Source organism: Xenopus laevis, chromosome 1L (assembly GCF_017654675.1).
Source record: "Xenopus laevis strain J_2021 chromosome 1L, Xenopus_laevis_v10.1, whole genome shotgun sequence".
NCBI classification, from domain to species: domain Eukaryota; kingdom Metazoa; phylum Chordata; class Amphibia; order Anura; family Pipidae; genus Xenopus; species Xenopus laevis.
In genome coordinates this window covers 156,096,293-156,115,573 of record NC_054371.1, presented here as the reverse complement: position 1 = coordinate 156,115,573, position 19,281 = coordinate 156,096,293, and the positions used below count along the sequence as shown (strand labels likewise).

The following is a 19,281-nucleotide window of genomic DNA, read 5'->3' as shown; positions in this document are numbered from 1 at the left end:
ACTGGTAAATCAAAGCAAGTAAGCCATTCTACTCTTTACTCATGGGCATTTTATTCTTTACTTTTATAAAATGTAGTCCAATTATTTTGTGGCTCCTCCCTGATTAATGGAAACAGTTTGACTCTTCACAGGACAAAGGTACTATTACCTGACTTCATTTACAATGGACCACTAAAGGCTATTTTGGAACAACAGAGAAAATATGACAACAGGGGAGGGGGATAGATTTCACTGCCAATATATTGCATTCAATGGGAGAGCTAGAACTATATAATTAAATGTGGTAGCTGGTTTGTTTTTTAGGCAGTCATAAATACGAAAGCAATAAACACCATGTACGAGGGTTCATTATAGGATATTCATGGTGCTTATGTATTATATACTTATTTCACACCATAACAGGTTTAGGAAGAGATACGCAGCGCCCCCCCCCCCACTCTTTTGCGTTCTATGCAGTCACCCCATAGTGACAAACTAGAAAAAAAAAAAAAGCTCACTCCTTAAAGCCACATGACTTTCTGAGCGGTGGCCGTGACAGGCATCTCCCGGTGATTTCAGATCAGTGTATGGCACCATGAAAATAGCGACAGTCCCAAGCACGTAAATGACAGCACGCGTCTGTAGCTGACTTCCGGACTCGGTTACTATGGAAACCGCGTCTGGCTCTTCCATGGAAGCGCTGCTTTGATACGGGAGTATGGGTTCTGCAGTCACCAGCATGAAGAACCGTGCGAGTGGCTCAGGGACAGTGCAGGTATGGGGCAGCATTTAGTTGCACTCGTCTGTCGTTTAGCCATTTTTCTTTTTTATAAGCATTACTAACAAGCACGTTGCATGTTTATATAATCATTGGCATAGTGAGAAGTTAATGGGCCCAAGTACAGAAGCCCTCTGGCTCCTGCCTCCTAAAACTTTTTCGAATAAGTTATTTTACCAATACTTTACTGAAGCTGCCAGTCCATGTCCCACTGGACCCCCCCCCCCTCCATTATGTTCTTCCATCATCATAATTACCCCACCTTAATCTATATGTATACTTTTTGAGATCTAGGGTGCAATGATGGGGGCGCTGGGCAGCTACCTTTAAAATTGTCTTCTGCCTACCCCCAGTCCCCACTTCTCAGTCGTACTCTTCTGCTTCCCTCCTGACACCCTTCCCAACATTGCTGTCTCTCCCTCCCCTCAGTCTCTCCCCTCCGTGGCTCACTCCTCTCCTCTGTGGCTCACCCCTCCCTCCGTCGCAGACGGGGGCGGGGCTTGCCGGCAACCCTGTCTAACGCCTCAATAAATATTACAAAATAATGTTGAACAAATATACAAGAGTTTACTCATTATCTCCACATACAGCGTAGTTCTCAGAAATTATTACTGATATGCAGGGCCCCTATCAGAATTCACGGAGCCCCGTACAACAACATTTTCTGGAACTCCTGGTCCCTGCCCACCTAGATCCGGTCCACACCACAGTAAAAAGTCCACACAGACACCAGCACTAAACACGGTAAACCCCCTCACTCACAAGTTATAAAAAGCCATTGGTGGTCAGGGCCCGCTATAATTAAAAAAAAAAAAAAAAATAGTCGGACAGGGTCCCACAGAAAAGTTTTTTAAAAAAACATTAGTGGTCAAGGCCCCCCTTATAAATAAAAATTATTGGTGGCAAGGGGTTCAATCAAATTTAAAAAAAAAAAAAAAACTTTGGTGTTCAGTGGAACTTACCTTAGGTTCTTCTTCAGCTTCTTTAGCTCCTTTTGTAGTTTTGGGTCTTTTTGTGGCTTCAGGACTTCAACTTCGGATCTTTTTGTGACTTCGGGTCTTTTAGTGACTTCGGGTCTTTTTGTGGCTTTGGTTCTTTTATGCACTGCATGAACTTTCCAGAAAAGCCGGGCCCCCATTTAGCCCTGGGGCCTGGTACAGCTATGCCCCCCTGATGGCGGACCTGCTTATATGTTTTAGGTCTGGTAATGCCACTGGGCAATTATGTGCTTTTTGGTTTTCTACAGGAATCAGTTCAAGATTTGGATGAGATGTGGAGCATTGTTGATAGCTGGACCCCCAAGGCCTTGCCCAGTTCCTCATGTTCACATTTAAAGGGCTGGAAAACAGTCAGAGTTTTTGTCTCGTCAACATTTGGAGATTTTCATTCGGAGAGGGAAGTACTTATAAAGCAGGTAATAGCTCTGCAACTGATAAAAATAGCTGCTAGCTAAGTACCCATATTGCTCTGAGCTGTGGGCATGCTGTAGGAACACACAAAATTCTGTAGCTGTCTACCTGTTGTTCTATGCACTTGGTTTTTAAAAAGTGTCTGCAAGTCATCTAAGAAATTGATGAATATGCAGCTCAGTATGTTCACATAATGCCTAGGGTGGCAGGATTTTAGAGGGACGACATGCTGCCCAACCACACCCACATTGGTTCAAAAACACTGGATACAATCATTTTTAAAAATTTCCCGTGCGACAATCCTCATTGCTCCAGTCCAGATGATGAAAATTTGCACGAATAAAGGGGAGGGGCGACAAACAGCAGTGGGCCTAGGGGCGCCCACTATGTAAATCCAGCCCTGCAAACAAACATTCTGTAAAGATACACATTTATTGTTATTGCTACTTTTTATTACTCCTCTTTCTGTTCAGATCCTCTCCTATTCATATTCTAGGTATTTGTTCAAATCAATGCATGGTTACTAAGATAATTTGGACCTTTAGCAACCAGATTGCTGAAACTGCAAACTGGAGAGCTGCTTAATAAAAGTAGATTAAAAGTAGGGAGGGGTGTGTGTATGGATGCTGGTTTTTCATTTGGAGGGGTTGAACTTGATGGACTTTGTCTTTTTTCAACCCATTTTAACTATGTAACTATGTAACTATGAATAAAAAGCTAAATATCTAAAAAACTACAAAAAAAAAATGAAAACCAATTGCAAATTGTCTTAGAATATCAAGCTCTACATCTTACTAAACGTTAATTTAAAGGAGACATATAGGATAAGCGGAAAAAAAAAGCCTAATTTTGTAGGCAATTATGAATAATGTGTGTTGGTGTCACATTGTGCTAAAAATTTATATTATCTTTAAAAATAGCTCCTTTATTGGAGCTCCCTATAGATGTTGACTGTCCCTGTCCATATTTCAAATGAGGGATGGGCATGTCCTAACGGTCCCTGCCAGAAGCACAGTAGGAGGGGGATAGCCAATCACAGGCCTGCAGTCACACAAGCAAAGACAGGGTTAAGTTTCCTATCAGGTCAGCCTAGCTGCTGATTGGTTCCTGTCCTACAGTGCAGTGTGCTGAGTGCCACTGGCTACCCTGCACAGCCTGGGAAAGGATGCAGCAGGAAGTGGAACAGATGGGCGTAGGAATTTTGCAGAAATTTTCAATAAAGTAACCAGAAACACTACTTTTTAAAGTACAGTCCTTCTATATCTAAACAAGTAAAATTAACTGTTACATTCTTGTTTTTTACATACAATAAAGGTTCCCAACCCCCTTTAATGAACTACAACCTAGTATGCCTCGTTTTAAAGTTCTATGTACTTCCTTCAGGATGAATACTGCTGGACTTATAAGCAACATAAATCATACATCATTTGTGGCCCCCAGTTTCACCTGTTTGGTGGACCCACGGGATATAAATAAAGTTTACGTTTGTGTTAGGGGAGCACCGAATCCACTTTTTTGGATTCAGCCGAATACCAAACCGAATCCGAACCCCAATTTGCATATGCAAATTAGGGGTGAGAAGGAAAAACATTTTTTACTTCCTTGTTTTCTGACAAAAAGTCACAAAATTTCCCTCCCGGTCCCTAATTTGCATATACATCCCTTGTTTGTGTTCGTATATAAAGATGGCTATACACAGGACAATTAGCTATTGGTTGGTTATTGTAAGATTTGGTTATACACTTAAAGTTTAAAATAGAATAAGGCTAGAAATGCTGTATTTTGTATTCTAAACATAAACATGAACTTACCTAACCACAAGCCTAATCAAACAAATGATTTATGCTTTCAAAGTTGGCCACAGGGGGTCACCATCTTGTAACTTAGTAAAACATCTTTGCAAGACCTTTGTAAGTCTTGGTCCATATTGGCCTTTTCCCTCGAGGCATAGGACTGGATGCACTATATGGTCAGGCTTAGTCTGTTCTTATGGGTTTGCAGAACTGTCTCAAGAAACTGCAACCAGCAGAAACTGCAGGGAAGCTTAGCTAACACCTGGAGGGAAAAAGGATGCTATATTTGAAAAGTAAGAGAGGGAGCCACTGCTTGGTTCTCCATTGAAAAAAAACATACCTCCCAACTGTCCTGTTTTCTGCGGGACTGTCCCAATTTTCACAGCTCAGCTCGCAGTCCTGTTTTTTTTTGTGAAATGTCCAGCATTTGCCTTTCATCTCCTGCACTGACGCCAGAAAAAGATACAGAGTTTATAAAACTTAATCAAACAAGAGGCTTTTTGCCAGAGAGCCCCGAATACTCAGCACCTGCACTTGGATACATTTGTAATTATTTTAAGATAAACAAAGATACAATTGTAACTATTTATGATAAGCAGGTCTCTTGTGGGAATGGAGACTTGCAATTTCATCTTCATTAGGAAATTTCACCTTCATTAGCAAAATTGTAATAACATAAAATATGACGCTAAAAGCCCTCAGAAATGTGTTCAAATTTTCCATAACCTGCCAAATTTTGTAAAATGGATGCAGTATTCTGGGCGTGTGGTCACAAAATGGGCATGGCCAACATGTTTCCGCTACACACAACAGATCTTTTTGTTCCTCTTTACAGTTTTCAAATGTTGGGAGGCAGGCCCGGACTGGCATGCTGTGGGTTCTAGCAAATGCCAGAGGGGCTGCTATAAGGTGCCATAGAAAGTCAGTATTAAATGGGCTGGTGGGGGCTGTTTGGACCTCTGTGTGGGCTAATTGGGCCTCTGTGTACCTGAAATGCCAGGGCCTATTTTAATTCTCAGTTCGGACCTGTTGGGAGGTATGCAAAAACAAGGTCTGCATAATTGCACAGTTATATTGCATTTTGGCTGTTTTAAGAGTATCAGTTTCAGGATCATGCTCAGAATTAAAGCTGTAGTGTGGGAATGAGGCCTTTCATTTGGCTTTGGTGATTCCAAAATTCAGAATGCAAGTACAAGGAGAATGGTGTGGATGATTATGCAAAAATAGAATCCCTCCTTGTGTTCCACATTACTTAGACTGATGGTGTTGGGTGATGCCTGTTACTATATTGATATAACCTCTATCTTATAACAAATACATGTGTCTTTAACCTTGTGAAGGTGTTCCCAGAGCTCAGGGAGTGGTGTGAGGCCCGCAATCTCTGCCTGGTAGAATGTGATTTAAGATGGGGAATACCCCAAGACACACCTTCCAGCAAAATTCTGGCCACTTGCCTTGGTGAGCTGGATAGATGTAAGCAGGACACATATGAAAACCCCCTGATGGTAATATTGCTGGGAGAGCGGTAAGCACATATCCAGTCTTATGCATTAATTATTTTTTTCTGTATGGTTTGCATAATACAACAGCTCATACATTCAGCTTTGCCAGCAAGGGTGATTGGCATTTTATTTTCATTGGTGTATAATAAAATTGAAGCAACATTATGATAATCATAATGGATGTATAAGTGGATGTGGTTTATTTTATTTAACATAAGTCTTCTTATTGAGCTGGTTGTCCAATTGCAGTAAACATGTTCTTACATGAGTTCAACGAACAGGACATACCTTTTGCCTGTTACAGTAAGTGATTAATGCCATCCCATCTCATAGTGCTGGCTGGATACCGGATATTTCTGAGGTTCCCTCTGAGGTTGTAGAACAGTACCACTGGATACCTGGCATGTCTATTACAGGGATGGAGATTCTTCATGGTGCTTACAGAAACTCCAATCCCAATGCTGCATTTTGCTTTCGAGATCCTTCCTTTCTAGGTCAGTTGCCTCTGCAGGAGCTAACACAATATCAAGAAACAGGCCAGAAGGCATTATTGATGCAGTCCCTGAAGCAACATGTGTGCCACCGCTTTACTGCAAAGCAGATATTGAAGTATAAGTGCAAGGTGCAAGGCAAAGACTGTACTTCAGGTTCAGAAAAGGTATTCAGTTTAATAACAATTCTGTATTAAAGACAAAAGAGATTCTCATTGTGCATTGCTTCTTAGGTCAGATTGGGCTTCTCCTGTGAATTTACTTCCTGGATTCTACAGTTCCTCAAGACAAGGATCATAGAAACCTTTCCAGGGCATACGGAAGCTTTTTCTGAAACTGAGAAGCCATCTTGGTAATATTCAGTCAGGGCAACACACCAGGTCGTTTGGGATGTATATTCTAAGTTTCTTTATGTAGACACACCAGCAGCTCTTTATCTTTTTAGTATATAGCAGACGAACCAGCACCATTCTTTATGCAGGGTACAGTAAAGTGCAATATTCCTCCAATTATTTATGCACTTGACTAATACATTCACAATAAAATCAAAGTATGCAAATTGCTATTTATCTATTTTTTGTGTTCTTAGGGAACAGACAGAGGAAACACAACACCAATTATTCCTTCAGCAGAGATGCCAGCTTTTTCTGGGTCGTGATCTTGAAGTGCAGAGGATTCTTGAGTTCCTACAGGTGGAATTCAAAGATTCCACACAGCAAATAAACTGTGTGGTTACAGAAGCAGAAGGGGGGGTTAAGCTTCCCTGTACCCCTGTTTTGCAGATAATATCAGAACCTGGCATGGGCAAGTCCTCCTTACTAGCTGCCTGCTTAATGAGAGCTGTTGAGGTGAGGGTGTAGCGTCTATAGAAAATATAATTACACAAAGACAATATAGTTTTCTAGATAGAGTATTTAATATTTTGCTTACTTTTTTAAATTAACAGATACCTAACATGTCGGTATTTTACCATTTTACTGGCTGTTGTCCCTCATCTGCCCAACTCAGCAACCTTGCAATGCGTGTCTGTTGCCATGTCCTGCCAGCTGGCCCAGGTATCGTTCTTCCAAAGTTAAGATGCTTAAATCAATTCCAAAATTTGAGTGGTAACCAATAAATTCAAGCTAGAGAAATTCCTGCTTGTAATAATGCAATTGTTACGCCGTTTTGTATTTATTCTAATTTTTTAATGCTTTTTCTCTCCTGTTTAAAGAGCGTGAGGATGTTATGCAAAGGTTAAGAGATTGTAGTAGAAATGAGGACCTTAAAGAAGTTATGAGGCAAATTCTAAAATCAAGTCCAGTCTCACCCAACAAAACTCTGTGTTTATTTATCGATGCTGTAAACCAGGTAATGTTTGCTATTTCAGCTTGTAATTTTAGGGTTACCTTAGTGGTTATTGATTTACAAAACTTGTAGGAGTCACTTGTAAGTGATAAGTGAAGGGGGTGGGCAGACCACCTTTTGCACCAGATCCCTGGTTCTAAAGTCTGGCCTCACAAGAGAAATAATGGTATGGTGCAAGTTAGAAAATGTGAATATCTTACTGTATATGCTATAGGTTACTACTGTGGTACATTTTATTAGCTATGTGACTGTGTTACCCCTTTTTGGCCTGTTTGTTTGTACAGTATGAGAATACTGCCAGGGAGGTATAGAGAGTAATTACTCAATAAAGGTAACAAGATTAAGGCTAGATAGGCGAGTGAATGAAAAAGTGAATGCTATACTTAAATAGTAGAGTAATAATAATAGAGTTTTACGAGACACACCTATTCTATTTAAATAGTCCACTTACTGTGTAATAGTTTTTTGTACCTACATGGACACTGTATATGGAAGTTACCATTTCTAATTTGGATATTCATCTCATCATTATAAATATATCTTACACATTAAGCTGAAGATGTTCATGCTTGCCGAAAGTTAAGGTTCTATGGGAAGCAGTCTAGCAATGTATTTTTATATACACTGTAAATCTAAGTATTTATATAGATTTTTTATTACCCTTTCGCAGCTATCTAATCCACGTGATGTCTCAGATCTCCTGTCCTGGCTGACCACAGATGGTTTCTTACCACCTTCTTGCAGATGTGTCTTTAGCAGTACTATCACTAATGCACATTCACCTTTCAGTTTGCAATTGGAACTCCTATCACCACAGTCTTCTCAGGAATTGGCTGTCAAGTTTCTGTCCCGCTACAGCAAGGTAAAGGAAGAGTATGAAGAAACACATTTGTTAGGATAAAAGTATGGGAACTTTTGAGTACAAGTAACAAAGTAACAAACATAATAGAATTAAATAACATTTGGGAGTTAGTACAGTACTAAAACCAAAGGGACTTAAAGGGATTCTGTCATGATTTTTATGGTGTCATTTTTATTTCTAAAGACACTGTTTACACTGCAAACAATTCACTCTACAATATAAAATTTAATTTCCGGAACCAATAAGTGTATTTTTTTAGTTGTAATATTGATGTGTAGGCAGCCATCTCAGGTCATTTTGTCTAGTCATGTGCTTCCATAAAGAGCCAGTGCTGCACTATGGAATTCCTTTCTGGCAGGCTATTGTTTCTCCTACTCAATGTAACTGAATTAGTCACAGTGGGACCTGGATTTTAACAGCTGTTAGCAGCTGTTATCTTGTGTCAGTGAGCTGCCATCTGGTTACCTTCCCATTTTTCTGCTAATGGGCTTCTGGGGGGGAAGAGGCTGATATCACTCCAACTTGCAGTACAGCAGTAAAGAGTGACTGACGTTTATCAAAGCACAAGTCACATGACTGGGGGCTCCTGGGAAACTGGCAATATGTCTAGCCCCATGTCAGATTTCAAAACTTAATATTAAAAAATCACTATTAACTGATGCGTTTTGAAAAAACATGTTTTCCCATGACAGCATCCATTTTAGGGTGATTGTATATGTCTAAAGGTCAGTTGGCAATCCAGGTAAAATATTCTTGGCTTCTTCATTGTCATGCAACACAGCTGGCACAACTGCCCATAAATGCACAGCACAATCAAACAGTAATGGAGAAGAGAAGGGATTAATCTTTGTAAACTTTGAGACAGGGGTCAAAAAAAGTCCTAGCTGAATAGATTTTATTATATAGTGCAATGACCAGTTCAGCCATAATACCTGCAATTACAGGCCCTCCATCACTGACTTTCGTGTGGAAAAATTAAAGTCCGATTAGTGACTAGCATTTTGGTTAGTCATCCCTGATGCAATTGTTTCAGAGTTTTTCAGTCAAACGAGTTGCTTTGGGGACCCACACAAGCCAACAGTTTTATAGGGGAAAGTTGAAAATAAAATTTCAAGGGAAAAATATAGGAAGATGAACAAATAGGTGGGCAAAACAGCAAATAATTAAAATAAAAAGCAGACAGAAAACATAGGTGAACAACAATTATATTCTGTACTCTTTTGTTCTGCTCAATCTTTTTCAGTCCCTAAGTACTGATCAGCTCAGTCTCTTACTGCAAAACACCTGTTCTCAGAACCCACTATGGCTCTCCCTGGCCTGTGAGGAGTTGCGTGTCTTTGGAGTATTTGAGACACTTACCCAGAAGATTGCAGGGTTCCCTAACACCCTACAAGGGCTTTTAGGAAATATTATACAGCGTCTAGTACAAGAGGATCTAGCAGCTAGAGTGAAAAAGGTAATTGGGTAAATGCTATGTATATATTTATATATATATATATATATATATATATATATATATATATATATATAAAATGTTGTAGAATATGTGTTCAGCAGTTAGCAGTTGACTGTATATAGCCCTTTATAAGACTAAACAAATCCTTGACAATTTATTTGTGAGTTCTTCAAACTATCCTGGCAGCAAAGAACACACTCATGCTGTGCGTCACTAACGAGAGTTCCCTTGTTCTGTCTGGCATTATATTATTAAGCCTATGACACGAATTGGGTTTTCTCCACTGGGAAACGCAGTCAGAAAAAACACCAATTTGGTCCCCGCATTTGTGCACAGACTTTCTGTCAGTGCGCACACAGAGCAGATTTTCATCAAAAAATGCAAACTTGGCTTAATCTGTATAAAAGTAGATCAAAGAGCTCTAGTTCCCTGGGCACAGAGCACCCCTGTTGTTCCATAACCTACTTTTGCACTTACAGTTTTCATTACACTGTCCAGAGTAACTTCACCTGCTTTGCAATGTTTTTCTTTTTTTACACAGTTACTGTGCCTGATGCATTGCTCTCCTGAGGGAGGCATTGAGAGAGACCTGTGTGGAGCACTATCTGAGCTAGAAGGTGGTCCTGACATACCACCATTGCACTGGGTTGCCCTTCGCAGAACTTTGGGTTGCCTATTACGGTTAGGCCAGGACCACAGAGGGAGAGATACTCTTAGTTTCTTCCATGGTAGTGTTGTAAAGGTAAGTAGTAGGAATTTTGGAGCTAAGATGACAGTGACTAAAGATAGTGTACAAAGATATTAGAGTTGTATATATTTATTAAAATATTATAGTAATTTATATTTATAGTACAGGTATGGGACCTGTTATCTAGAAAGCTCGGGACCTGGGGTTTTGCGGATAACGGATCTTTCCGTAATTTGGGTCTTCATGATTTTATGTCTACTAGAAATTCATTTAAATATTAAATAAACCCAATAGGTTGGTTTTGCTTACAATAAGGATTAATGATATCTTAGTTGGGATCAAGTACAAGGTACTGTTTTATTAATACACAGAAAAAGGAAATCATTTGTAAAAATTTGGATTATTTGTAAAAATGGAGTCTATGGGAGACAGCCATTCCATAATTCGGAGCTTTCTGGATAAGGGATCCTATACCTGTACTTATAACAGAGGTATAAAAAAACAAGAGAACAGTAAAAAAAAGAACCACACAAAGGAAGGACAGAAAATCAGATATTTTTTGGTTATGCATCCAAAATGGAATTAGGGGGAACATAATTATTATTATTATTATATTATTATTGTCCAGAGGTTTTCTCACGGTTTCACTGCAGGACTAAATACCAGTCATCTGGTCATGGTAAGAAAGATTATATTTAAGTATGTGAAGAACATTTTACACATATACACAGATAACATTATGACACAAAGGTTTACTGGACCCCATAGGTATTTTATCTAAATTATGTCAAACATCTGAGACCCATTCCCCTCTTATCTTCCTGCTTGGAAAAACTTTTGTTTCTATTTTTATCCACACATATAGGTTTACTGATACAGTTTTTTTGTCTCAGCATTTAAACCTGGTTAAATTTGTAGAAGTGGATTTATAAAAAGATGCCACACAGGTTGTCTTCTTTACTGGAGTATATATGCCTTCCGTCCCAGGTATGCATGTTTATTGAAAGACACGGGTCTGCATGTCAGTGCACACGCAGAGCGGATATCAGCACAAAAATGTATACATTAACATTGTGTGTGTGCTAACAGGCTGGCCCCATGCCTCTCAGTGCACACATAAACATGGGGTGGAAGGTTCGGGTTTTCAACCTGTGTGCGATTAGCATAAGCAGTTTTATTTAGCAAGATATCTACACATTCCTGTCTAAGTTAACAATATAAGTCCATTAAAATAAAACACAACTGTTTTTTTTGCTAACTAGGTGTACAACAAGCCAAGCTATGTGTTCAGGTACCAGCCTTTCAATTTCTTATTGCTGCAGCTGCTCAATCTTCCCTCAGACTGGATGTCTGATGTTGATCTAAAGCTGGCCATACATCTTGAAATCTGCTCCCTTCGAGAGCTAGCCAAATAAGTGTATCTCTGCCCAATATGGCCACCCCCAATAGGACTGATGTTATCCAGAGACCAGTCAGAGGTGTACCATGTGATGAGGTCTTTGCTTGATGGGATTTTTAACTAGATAGATATCTTTCCATTTTTCGTCCGTCGCAAGGTTATATAGCGGCCAGTGACCTGCTGACTTTGGAGTGGCCTAACCTGCAGCCTATATTGGTCTTTTTGTGGCTAAACTAGAGAGCATGGCTTATGACCAGATTGATTTAAAGAGGTTGGAATTTAAGTCTCTCAGATACGATGGGGAATTTATATCTAGTTAATGGCTGAATAAAATAATTGTAGTAGAAAGTTATTTATTTTAAGGGCAATTACTGAATTTAATCTCTAAACTCTCTCAGTTAAACATACTAACTTTTCTGTGTATTATAAATGCACAGAAAAATTGTATTTGGATCTAGCCGAATATCAGTTTGTCGACACGAAAAACTGCAAAATACCAAGCTTAATATTAACTTCAATTTGCATATTCAAATATAAGAAAACCTTTTTTATATCCCTATAGAATCCATTCTCTTGTTGAACAAGCTCTTTTTTCTCCTTTATTTCTCCCACTGTTCTAATTACAGTATAAATCCTGACTATAAATTATAATGATCAGTTATCTGTAAATATGTTATGTAGCTTTTTATGCTGAATATAACAACAATGGAACAAACAACAGAAAGAGACAGCCCTTTGTGTGTAGAATTAGCACTCGCTATTTTAAGTGGATTGTGGAAGTGGATATAAGATAATCAGCAGACTAGAACGGTAAGTAGGGAGAATGATAATGTATGTACAGGTATGGGAACCTTTATCCGGAAATCCGTTATCTAGAAAGCTCCGAATTACAGAAAGGCCATCTCCCATAGATTTTTAGCCAAATAATCCAAACCTGTAAAACATAATTTCATTTTTCTCTATAATAATAAAATAGTATTTTGTATTTGATCTTAACTAAGATATGATTAATCCTTATTGGAAGCAAACTCAGCCTAATTGGGTTATTTAATGTTTACATGATTTTCTAGTAGGCTTAATGTATGAAGATCCAAATTACGTAAAGATCCCTTATCCAGAATAACCACGGGTCCCGAGCATTCTGGATAACAGGTCCCATACCTGTACTACATGGCTAAAAGTATCTGGACACGGAAGTATAATAAAGGACGACCACAACATCTGCAGCAACACACACTGACAATTAAATGTAAAAATGAAGAGAAATTCAGTCTGGCAACATCATATGATGGCACCTTTCCAACAAGTCTGTACTTACCTCAAAGTTCCAGTCACCTGGAAAGGGACTGCCAGTTGCTGAAGCACATAGTGTGTAAACATGAACATAAGAAATATTTGTAGACCATTTTACAAGAGGTTTTGATTACAAGCAGCCAATCACAATCCTAACGTAACCATGTACAATGCCAAGCATTGGCTGGAGTAATGGTAACCATTCCTGAGCAATGAAAAAGCATTCTCTGGAGTCATGAGATTTGCTTTAGGGTAATAGTAGATGGGACATTCACATATGTATCTCGTAGTAGCACTTGCCTTGTGAGGCAACATCGGGCTACTATGCAATGTGTTTTTTTTACCAACTGTGATTTGCCGTAACCCTAGTGTCAGTTGTCTGGAAGTCTGACAGTTACCAGGAGAACACTATCAGCCTGAATACATAATGCAGACTGAATAGTTTGGTGGAGAAGAATAATGGTCTGGGGCTGTTTTTAGTGGTTTTGCTTAGTACCTTTGGTTCCAGTAAAAATCAAATCTTGCTACAGTGTACATCCTTGATAATTCCTGACATCCTACTTTATGACAGTTCGGGGAAGGCTTTTGCATGTTTCTGCACTATAATAGCCTGTTTACAAAGTCCTGCAGGATTGCTTTGCTGAGACGGGAGTGGAAGACCTCAACTGGCTCACTTAAGACCTGACCTAAACCCAATTGAACACTGTCGAATGAATTGGAGCTCAGACTGTAAGGCAGGCCTGAATAGCCAACCCAACCTAATATATGTTCTTGCAACTAAATGGAAAAAAAAAAACAATTTTCCAGCAGCTAGTAGAAAGCAAGTCTGTTAAAGCAAGAAAGGGTGAACTAACTTCATATCCAGCTTTTCTGAATTAGATGTTAAGCAGAAAGTTGTCTGGATATTTTTGGCCATGTGGTGTATTCCACAGGTTTTGAGTTTACCTACTACCTACATATACCTGCTCATACAATGTGCTAGTGTCAGTTTTGAGCAGCATAAGAAGGTATTCTTTGAACCATATACAGATCATTTATGCTATTTTCTTTAAATATTTATTTTCAAATCAGCAAACATCTTGAACAATTATTAAAGGTGATGTCAACCCAAAAGATAATATTTTTGCCTAATAAAATAAAACAGAAATATATGTTCATTACAAGTTTTCTATGGTTTTTGAGTTATTTGTATATGTATTATTTTTGAAAGCAGTATTTGTCCCTTTCTATTCTTTGCCCTAATGACTCAGACTGTTGATACAATGTAAGACAAACAGCTGATTAGCCGACCTGTCTTTGCTGGGGAACTAATACTTTTTTTAAAAGAAACAACCAGGAGATAGACTGCTTTCAATAGCAGTTGTTTGTACAGATAACTTTAAAAGCAACTAAACTTTTTAATAAACATATATTGGAAGTTTAATAACTCAGACCGCGTTAGGTTCTACAGCAGCAACCCCAATAAACCTATTCCAGAAGTGCCGTCTACCTGTTCTGAGTTATTGGATGTTAGCAGTGGGGGCACTGTTCGACTGAGCACCTGGTTTGGAGTACGCGGAGCAGTAGTGGTCCCTTTTCTTGGTTTCTATATTGGTAGTTTGCTTAGAATTATGTTCTCTATTATTAGGCAAATTTTTAGTTTGGGGTTTACTTTCCCTTTAAACATCGGGTATCATTTAACATCATGTATGCTGTTAATTTTTTTCACACACTTATATACCTCATTGTCCCCTTCTGGAAAGGATTTTTACTAGCTGTTGGACAATTTCATTTTCTTCCAAAAGTGGGCATTACATATTTAGAAAGGTAGTTCTCTCCTTATTTTTTGTAACTCATAATTTTATTACTTTTTTCAGCCATGTACAGAAGGGAAAAATAGAAAACAGCCAAGATGCACATACTGTACATACACTTCATGCAGTCTGTTTTAAATTCTGCTGCTAGAATCTTCCTCCTCTCACCTAACCAGTGTCGGACTGGCCCACCGGGATACCATGAAAAGTCCCGGTGGGCCAAGGTGTCAGTGGGCCCTTATGCTGCTAGACATTTGGCCTATTTCATGGCCATTCCTATTTCTATGTGAACAAAGTGGCTAAATAGATGAAATAATAGATCATAGTATGTAAAGAAAAGGAGAATAGATGAGTGAGGAAAGGAAGAATAATAGTACTAAGAGTGGGCCCCTGGTCTAAGATTAAATGGTGGGCCCCTAGTCAAAGGTTTTTGGTTGGGCCCCAGGTGTCCCAGTCCTACACTGCACCTAACAGAGAACAGGCATATTACTGAGAACAGTAACATACTGTCATTTTCTTAAGTATGGAAGTATGTGCAGAAGCAATATGAGTTCTGAGTATTAAACTGCAGCATTCCTCCAGGGAGCCCAGTAAAGGAGCATCCAAAAAGGTTGCTGCATTGTCTACCTTGGGCTCTAGGCACCATTAGGTACTGGTTAGCTCAGTAGCAATAAAGTAACCTTGCAAGTCTGGGGCTGTCTGACATGCTGCTGAGTAGAGGGACAGTAACATTTATTCAGTACAGTTCTTTTTCCAAAGTGGAGGCTGAATATGGTCTATATGAAAATTGAGGATTTTATGGAGAAATTTTAAATATACAAATTCATCCTAGTAGTTACTAGGTGAGCTACAGTATATCCATTGTCAATCACACCTTGTAGTTGAATCAGTAGATGATTTTTTCTGAAAGTGAAAATGGAATGGTTTTACTTTGTGGAGGTAAATTAGTGTAGAATGTGACATAGCCCCTATATGGACCTGAGCCGGGAACTGGATTCTGTTAACCTCTTAGCAATATCTGGTTGTTGCTCAGACTTTCCAGCCCAGGCCCGGATTTGTGGAAAGGCCAGCTAGGCCTGGGCCTAGGGCGGCAGGATTTTAGGGGGGCGGCATGCTGCCCAACCACACCCACATTAGTTCAAAAACACTGGGGATGTGCTGGAGATACAATCATTTTTTAAATTTCCTGTGCGCCAATCCCTTTGCTCCACTCCAGATGATGAAAATTTGTACAAATAAAGAGGAGGGGATAGGGGCGACGAACGACAGTGGGCCTAGGGGCGCCCATTATGTAAATCCGGCCCTGTTCCAGCCTAGAGTACTGTGTAGCCAAAACCTTTTATATGTCATTAATAATATTAGCGAGGTAAACATTTAATTCAAGCATGTAGCTGTTGCTGAAATGTATCTGGTGTGAATATGAAGCAAACCGCACAACATGCCATCCACTGCTGCAAAATATACAATCGGTGGACTATGAAATGCTCAATATGATGAAACCACTTACTAATAGCTCTTAACCCCTTCAGGGTCATTGCAGCTCTCAATTTTACTGGGTTTAAAGGTCAATTATACATTTATCTATGTTTTATTGGATAAGGGAAATATTACAAGGTGATTGTATTTTTCCCCTTTATTTGTTTTCCCTAGTTTATATGAAGGTGCTGCTTGAGAATTGAGCTTTAGGCTGCTGTTACACATGTATTGGAAAGTTCTCTACATTTCCATTTCCATACATTTCCATTGTACAAAAAACAGTTATGGGGTGGACGTCGCCTTTAATGGAGCCAGAAATTCATACACTGGTACATAACTGAACATGTGTTCCATCACCAGAGAAACCTGCATTCTATTGATGCATTTATAAGTTAAACAAATACAGAGAGGTTCTTCACATAATCAGCCTTCATCATTTATTTGCATGTTGAGTACTTTGTTTGATCTGTCATACTTTGCATATTTTTTGACTGTAGGCAATAGAGCTGTCATTGCTACAAACAGAGGCATCCCGGCAGCCATATCTAAGTAGCATGTCCAGTTACTATGAGCACCGCTGTTCAGATGATATGACTGTGGTGTCCCAGCTGCCACGTCTGCTGCAAGAGGCTAAGTTAGGTGAACGCTTGATTCATTTCTTAAGGAAAGACCCACGGGCCCTCTGCATCCCTGCACAAATGCGCGCTCAATATATGAAGGTATTTGTTGACATAATTTGCAGTCCATGGCTAAACTTGATTGTCTCTCAATGTCTTATGTTGTAACTTTACACACATGATGTACAGAGGACACTAAATATGAATTTGTATGTGATGATACTGCAGGTTTTGCGATGCTCTCAAGTATGCAGGGATGGCTTCCCCAGGTCTCCTGCTCTCCTCTGCTCATTCTGTTCTCTGAAGACCAGAGCATTTGGCCAGGTGAGGGAAATGTTTGACAGGACCCTGAGGACACTTCTGTTGTTATACTCATGGTATTTTACTGATGGCTCTACATGATTTTTTTTCTATGTTAGGATTTATGCCAAATACAAGCATGGGATTTATGATACAGGAACCAGATAACACAACAGTTAACCCCTTCTTCAAAACCCCCCAAGTTTTCTGGATAATAGATCCCATACCTGGCAAAACTTGCATGTGCTAAACAGGTCCGGACTGAGAAGTAAAATAGGTCCTGGCATTTCAGGTACACAGAGGCCCAATCAGCCCACACAGAGGCCCAAACAGCCCCCACCAGCCCACTAAATACTGACTTTCAATGGGACCTTATAGCAGCCCCTCTGGCATTTGCCAGAACCCACAGATTGCCAGTTCGGGCCTGGTGCTAAAAGTACTCTTCTAGTTTTAATTCCAGTCCATCTCTTCTTTTCATTGTTTTCTTTTTTCATCTTCATACTGTTTTTTTTCTGCACATTATATGTAAAGTTAGTTCCCCCTATCTCTGTACATGTGCTTCAGTGCTATAATGCCCTGCCATATTACTTCTGCTGAGTAATTGCATGTTTTGGCTCTCGGCAGCTTTTTTTGAACAAACAGAGCTGTGTTGTTTGTGGTGCCACTGTCATGATCAATGAAAGGGAAGCATTCTTGTGTCCTCAGCACTTCAGGTAACTGCACTCTTGTTATCCTTTACACACACACACACACACACACACACACACACACACACCTACAGTTACACCACATTCAGTCAGTTTTTATTGCACCACTTGTATTACAGAGCGAGAGAGACACAGTGGACTATTTAGCACAGTGAAAACTTCTAGTGTTGTATTCTGCAATGCTTGGTTTTTGGCTGCAGAAACGCAAAAAAAAGAGAAATCTATCACAAATATATTTTTGAAATGTTTCCCTTAAATAGAAGGGTTTGTCACTAAACGCTCTTCTTGTTTATTTTAGGCATGGTGTTTCTGAGTGTCTGGTGTGTAAAACGCCAATCCTCGGCCCTAATAAACCATCACCAGGCCTCTTGTGTAACTTCTGTGGTTTCTCCCAAACCTGTATAACAATAAAGTTGTGAAGATTGTCTAAATCCCTTACGAGACCCAACACCCTTACTTGGATTTTGTCCTCCAATGCTTTTAATAATAAAGGAATAATCTGGTTATTCTTACCAAAGTGTTTTATGTGAACATAACATATACAGCATGGAGAGCTTCTTGAAGATTAAAGACTTTGTTCAGACTGTGCATTTAGGATGACAAATGACTAAAACTTAATCTAGCACATAACTTGCATACAGTACATACAGTATAAGTAAAAATAATGATATGCATTTAAGGTGATTTTGATTTTCTCATACATCTAATTAGAAAGAAAGCTCTTGTAGATATGGATCACTTGCGTTGTGTTATAAATCATTAAATTCATCATTTTAAACTTCCACTAGAAAGTGGGCAAAATTGGTATTTGCCCACGGCCCACAGGTCACCATAAATCCTGTTGTAGCAGAGTGAGGTGCTATAGGCTGGCCAGTTGGATGTGATTAGCCTCAGGTGGCTAACCAGTAGCCCCTAAAACCCAGGCTGGTCTCTCTGGATATCTATCTTAGAGAGACACAAAGAGAGGTCTGGCAATCAAATGTACAGAAGCTTGTGCATACTTACACACACAGTTACCTGCTCAGAAGTCTGTAATTTTGCTGCCATCATCTTTTTGCTGTATAGTTATTGCTACTGAAAGCTATTTTTGTTGTTTTTTAAAACTGCTTTTATTTTGCAACCTGTTGCTCCCGTCTGAAATAAAAACCATTTTTCTTTAAGAGACATTTGCTGTCCTGACACGGCGAGGCCCGTTTATCAAAGATCGAATTTCTAATTCATGTAATTTTTATTTACGCTAATAAATTTACATATACTCAAAATTCAATTGGGAGCTTATTTAAGAAAAAATTCTAAAACGTGATCAAATTAGATTTGAATTTAACTAAACGCGAATTGTTTTTTTTTTCTCTGAAAAAACCCCGAATGTCAGGAAGGCTATTAACATCTTC

The 19,281-nt window shown here is 39.2% G+C and overlaps 1 protein-coding gene across 2 annotated transcripts; it reads left to right on the top strand.

The window, feature by feature from the left end:
- The first annotated feature begins 651 nt into the window (after positions 1–651).
- On the top strand, positions 652–18,394 carry LOC108715302 (telomerase protein component 1). 2 transcript variants are annotated; one of them, XM_018260350.2, is made up of 15 exons: positions 652–754; positions 2,004–2,171; positions 5,300–5,484; positions 5,795–6,119; positions 6,186–6,304; positions 6,542–6,800; positions 6,899–7,007; positions 7,166–7,302; positions 7,970–8,161; positions 9,405–9,617; positions 10,159–10,359; positions 16,764–16,985; positions 17,112–17,207; positions 17,808–17,896; positions 18,189–18,394. In XM_018260350.2, the coding sequence occupies exons 1-15, from the start codon at positions 698–700 to the stop codon at positions 18,307–18,309; spliced, it is 2,493 nt and encodes an 830-aa protein (XP_018115839.1). In that variant the 5' UTR covers positions 652–697; the 3' UTR covers positions 18,310–18,394. The 2 variants fall into 2 exon arrangements, with proteins under 2 accessions (XP_018115839.1, XP_018115847.1); XM_018260358.2 differs by lacking the exon at positions 9,405–9,617.
- Positions 18,395–19,281: the final 887 nt, after the last annotated feature.

What these genes read in the sequence shown, in the direction of transcription:
- LOC108715302 (XM_018260350.2), top strand. Translation starts at nt 698, where the DNA reads ATGGGTTCTGCAGTCACCAGCATGAAGAACCGTGCGAGTGGCTCAGGG. An exon ending in GTACTTCAGGTTCAGAAAAG is followed by an intron (nt 6,120 to 6,185) that starts GTATTCAGTTTA and finishes ATTGCTTCTTAG; the next exon opens with GTCAGATTGGGCTTCTCCTG. An exon ending in TTGTGTCCTCAGCACTTCAG is followed by an intron (nt 17,897 to 18,188) that starts GTAACTGCACTC and finishes TGTTTATTTTAG; the next exon opens with GCATGGTGTTTCTGAGTGTC.